Source organism: Plecotus auritus (genome assembly GCF_963455305.1).
Source record: "Plecotus auritus genome assembly, chromosome: 12".
Classification (NCBI taxonomy): Eukaryota; Metazoa; Chordata; class Mammalia; order Chiroptera; family Vespertilionidae; genus Plecotus; species Plecotus auritus.
In genome coordinates, this window is record NC_137778.1 from 40,156,638 (window position 1) to 40,162,041 (window position 5,404).

Sequence of the window (5,404 nt, forward strand, 5' to 3'; positions counted from 1 at the left end):
TACAACGATTGACATTTCTTTGGAGAGCCAAATTTTTTAAACTTAAACTTCTTCTAACGCCACTTCTTCAAAATAGACTCACCCAGGCTGTGGTATTTTGTGGAAGAGCCACACTCAAGGGGCCAAAGAGCCGCATGTGGCTCGTGAGCCGCGGTTTGCCGACCACTGAGATTCTAGATGGACTTGGGCTCAGATCCTTGCACACAGCCTCTCGGGTTCCCTTTCTCAGCTGTAAATGGGAGCGGAGACTGGCAGTGCCGTAAAAATTAGCAGCAGTCTGTGTTCCACACCGGGCGTTGGTCAGCTTCCTGGTCAGCGGTGGCTGCAACTGCTTATGACTGTGGCCGCCACAACACGTGACACTGTCTCCTCCCTCGACTTTTAGCCCACTGTGCCCTCCTGGCTTTTCTGTCACTTCGTGGATAATTCTCTTCTTTTAAAAAAAAATTATTTTATTAGATTTCAGTGAGGAAGAGAGAGAGAGAGATAGAAACATCAATGAGGACAGAGAATCATTGATCAGCTGCCTCCTGCACGCCCCCTACTGGGGATGGAGCCTGTAACCTGGGCATCTGCCCTGACCTGGAATTGAACTGTGACCTCCTAGTTCATAGGTTGACACTCAACCACTGAGCCACACCAGCTGGGCTAATTCTTTTCTTATGATTTGCTGGCTTTTATTGCTCTACTAGAAGCCCGATGCACGAAGATTCGTGCAAGAATGGGCCTTCCTTTCCCTGGCTGCTGGCACCGTCTTTCCGCTCCAGGCCCTGGAGCCACCTCTTTCCACTCTGGCCTCGCCCCTGGCTGCTCGATGCCTGTGTATGCAAATTAACCTTCCATCTTTGTTGGGTTAATTTGCATACTCACTCCTGATTGGCTGGTGGGCGTCACAAAAGTACAGCCAACCTGCATCTTTCTCTTTTATTAGTGTAGATTAATAAGGTATGCTTTCTGTGCCTTTCTTTTCTCTTTTGCTCTTTCCCTGGCCAATCTCACCCTCTGTCATTTCTTCAAACAGTACACCTTGGGCATCTACAGCTCGATCCCCAACCTCTCTGCCAAGTCTGGCCTCCGCTGCCCCTTTATATAGAGGGTACTTTCTTGGACTCCCTGGAATAAATTTGACCCTTTCCTTCTGCATCATTCTGAAGCATAACGATGCATACTAATAAGAACAAAGCAGGCTTGAGTATTGAATTGGCCTCGTTTCCTTTTTTATTTTCTAGCCATGATAGAAGGAAGCCCACAGCTGAACATGGTTGGCCTCTTTCGACGAATCATTTCCAAAGAAGGGGTACCGGGACTTTACAGAGGCATCACCCCAAACTTCATGAAGGTGCTCCCGGCTGTAGGCATCAGCTATGTGGTTTATGAAAACATGAAACAAACTTTAGGAGTCACCCAGAAATGACATGTTGAACCTTTTTTTTTTTTTTTTTGCTTTAGCACGATTACACTGAAATTCTCAATAATCTCTAGAGGGACTTTTTGTCCTAGAATTGCAAGTTGATGGCAAAAGAAGTATTTTTTCACAAAAGGGAAGAGCTTATCAATGATCATTTAAACATTTGGGCTCAATTTTCTATATATAGAAATGTTTTAAAAAATCATAGTTTTGATAAGCTCATCCAATTTTGAAAAAGCCAGAAAATTGAATTTTATCTCTTCCTTCTTAGTCCTTTCTACAAATCTCTGTCCCGAGTCCTCAGTCTGAAACATGAACCTGCTTGAACTAAATCTGTTTGGTGTGGTGGAATCATAAATCATCCGTCTTTGTTTTTGGATGGTTCAAGTTTATGCCAGCTTCTTTATACTTGTCTTTTTCTTAAACGCCAAGATGATCAGAAAACCTCAACGCTTAAACTGTTTTATATATTTTGAATGTCTCTGTAGACTTCTTAACATTTCCTTGTAGACCTGTTAATAGAAAGTCGTTGCATGAAAGACATACCTTCCAGCAGCCAAGTAAGTATAGGGTTTCTATCCTTACCTTCCTGCAAGCTGAATAAGAACGAACGTAAGTGGCTGGATTTCAAGGCATGCGAATAGCCTCGTCTGTTGATAGCGTTTTTGTAAAGGAGGAGTGATGAAATAATACTTATTCTGCGGGCCTTTTTCTCTTTCCCTTGCACTGTAATTTGGTTCCTAAGAGGACACACTGACTGTCAGCATATTCCTGTTATCAACGCAAGGCAACGTATTTGAAGGGTTCTCTTTATATTCTGTCTTGGCTTTGAAAAGTACCAGGAAACAAAACATTTTTATGGAGACCAGCTTTGGAAGAGCGTCTCTCTCTTGTTCGTCCTTTGTTTCCCACTTGAATCAGATTTAACGAGGAAGGTTTCTGAGGACCATTCTTGGTCACCTGAAATGTCTTCATTACATGAAGTGGGTTGATCCCGGGTGAGTGACATTCCCTGTCCTCCCGCCCTGTTGAATTTCTTTGAACCTGCAATTCTCCACTGGGGCAGCACAAACCTAAGAGAGTAGTACATATTAGTAGTAGCAAATATCTTCTGTATTAGGTACTTACATTTAAACAAAAGGCCCAATTTATGAACATACACATAATCTCTTGCCCCAAGTTTTAGAACATGTTATGATATAGAAAATAATATTTAATATTGATAGCATGTTTTTATTTTATTAGAGCTGTTTTTTTTTGTAGTCAACTATCTTTTCTGATTTATGTGATTAGGACTCAGAATAACATTTATTAGTTGAGGTCATTCTTACCATTTTTTAAAATGTAGTTTCTAAACTTGACTTCTAGTAATTGCTGTTATAAATTGCCAGCATTTTAGTAAGAATCTAGTGACGTAATGGCATTTACTTTCTTTCAATCTACCTCTTGTATTTTATGAACCAAAGAGAAATGTTGGACTTGTCTTTGTGAAATATATTCCAAAATATAGTTTTCATTATATGAGTTATGACTGATACATGTCTCAGTATTTTTATACTATATATAAGCATGGGACTCTATCTTTTGGGTGGTTTGTACTTTGGAGTAATACAGAATGATATTAAGGTACATAATTAGCTCTTTCTTTTTTTACTCATAAAAAATTATGGACAACTGACATTTCAAGCTACTGAAAAATTATCATTGTTCATTTTGAATTTAAATTGTGTGCTATTTAACATTTGTAAGGAGTGAATGTGATTTATCTATGCATCTTGTATCTTTTGAAACAATGACCTTGTATCTTTTGAAAAGGGCCCGGAGTTGAAGATAGATTATTTCTGGCATTAGTGAATATTTACTTTCCATTCATATTAAAAAAATATATGTATTTGTTTTTAAAATGACTTGTTTCCTTATTTTAAAAAACAGTGTAACTTGCCAAAACCGGTTTGGCTCAGTGGATAGAGCGTCGGCCTGCGGACTGAAGGGTCCCGGGTTCGATTCCGGTCAAGGGCATGTACCTTGGTTGCGGGCACATCCCCAATGGGGGGTGTGCAGGAGGCAGCTGATCGATGATTCTCTGTCATCGATGTTTCTAGCTCTCTATCCCTCTCCCTTCCTCTCTGTAAAAAATCAATAAAATACATTAAAACAACAACAACAACAAAAAAAACAGTGTAACTGAAGCAAAAACCAATGGCTGTGTCTTTTCTGGCCCATGTGGCTCAGTTAGTTGAGTGTTGTCCCATACACCAAAGGGTTGCCAGTTCGATTCCAGGTCAGGGTTCGATTCCTGGCTGTGGGCTTGATCCGGGTGGGGAGCACAGCCGATCCAATGTCTCGCTCTCACATTGATGTTTCTCTTTCTCTCTCTCTCTCTCTCTCCCTCTCCCTCTACCCTCCTGTCTAAAAAAGAAATCAATAAAAAATCTTAAAAAAAAGAAGGCTGTGTCATACAGCTTCTATCACGGGCAGTGGTTTGAAAAACTTTTCTATATGTCTTGCTATAGTCTTAACAAATATTTAGGCCTTTCCCGAACAGCCACAGTAGTTATTATCTCTAGCATACATTTTGATATAAATTATGTTTTTCTTGATGTCCAAATTCCACATTGACGGAGTAGGGTTCCACCCCTGTGGGTGCACAGAGCCACCTCTTGGTGGCATATCAGTTTGTTCTTCGATCTTCACATCAGGTCACATGTATAAACGTGTGGCATGTGCTGCACCCGGCATGGCTCAGCGGTTGAGTCTACCTATGAACCAGGAGGTCATGGTTGGATTCCCATTCAGGGCACATGCTCAGGTTGTGGGCTCAATCCCTAGAAGGGGGCATGCAGGAGGCAGCCCATCAATGGTTCTCTCTCATCCTTGATGTCTCTCTCCCTCTCTCTTCCTCTCTGAAATCCATTAAAAAATAATTTTATATATATGTATGTCTGTCTGTCATGGTTTCCCTTTCCCTAAACAGGAATTTTGCCGTGGAATTCCTTCTGTTCCCATGGGGTTTCTTGTTTGGAGAGAGCCCCAAAAGAGTAATGGTATTTGCAGAGGGGAGCAACCAACAACAGGATTTGCTAAGGGAAACCGTACTTCGTGAGCAGGAATTTGCAGGGGGCAGCTACATGGTTTTCATTTCCGGGAAGGCGCCTGCTGTGTCTTGGGTTTGGACACTGCGTGCTGGGTATTCTCCTGGGAGCACACCGCGTCCGGAAGGCAAGCCCGGGCCCAGGCCCGCCTTTGCAGGAGCAGCGCTGATGCCCATGCGGCCGGGCCCCAGACCTCCAGGATGGCCGGCTCCCTTATCCGCAGCTTCACGGTCCACGATTCTGTTACCCGCGGTCAAGGGGGTAGGAAAATATTAAATGGAAAAGTTCCAGAAATAAGCCATAAATTTTAAATCCACTTGGTGCGGAGGAGTGTGATGCAATCTCGCGCTTTCTCCGCAGGACCTGAAGCAGCCCTTGGTCAGCATCTCCACGCTGCGTACGTGCCCCACGTTAGCTACCTGCTCCCACGATAGTTGCGTCCTCCCACGTTAGTTGCGTGCTCACGTTAGTTACGTGTCCACGTTAGTTGTGTGCCCCCGTTAGTGTGTGCCCGCATTAGTGCGTGCCCCCGTTAGTCGCGTGCTTATGTTAGTTGCGTGCTCCCGTTAGTTGCGTGCCCACGTTAGTTGCGTCCTCCCGTTAGTTGCGTGCCCACGTTAGTTGCGTGCCCCCGTTAGTGCGTGCCCCCGTTAGTTGTGTGCCCACGTTAGTTACGTGCTCCCGTTAGTGCGTGCCCATGTTAGTTGCGTGCCTGAGGTTAGCTACGTGGCTGTCTTGATTCTAAGACTGACTGGCATCACCAGTCCCCCTTGTTTTACTTAATAATGTCCCCAAAGTCCGAGCGGAGTGATGCTGGCCCTGTGGAGACGCCAAAGAGGAGCTGCCAAGCGCTTCCTTCCAGTGGAAAGGTCAAAGTTCCTGGCTTCGCGAGGCCTTGTGTCGC

The 5,404-nt window shown here is 43.8% G+C and overlaps 1 protein-coding gene across 2 annotated transcripts in view; it reads left to right on the plus strand.

Annotated features, from left to right (window-relative positions):
- LOC308237882 (mitochondrial adenyl nucleotide antiporter SLC25A24) overlaps positions 1-2,932 on the plus strand; it is a 22,080-nt gene extending 19,148 nt beyond the window's left edge. For both annotated transcript variants that reach the window (XM_080649176.1, XM_080649177.1), the window contains exon 10: positions 1,230-2,932. In XM_080649176.1, the coding sequence (XP_080505302.1) occupies positions 1,230-1,414 (185 nt within the window). In that variant the 3' untranslated portion in view covers positions 1,415-2,932. The remainder of the gene's footprint in view (positions 1-1,229) is intronic.
- Positions 2,933-5,404: the final 2,472 nt, after the last annotated feature.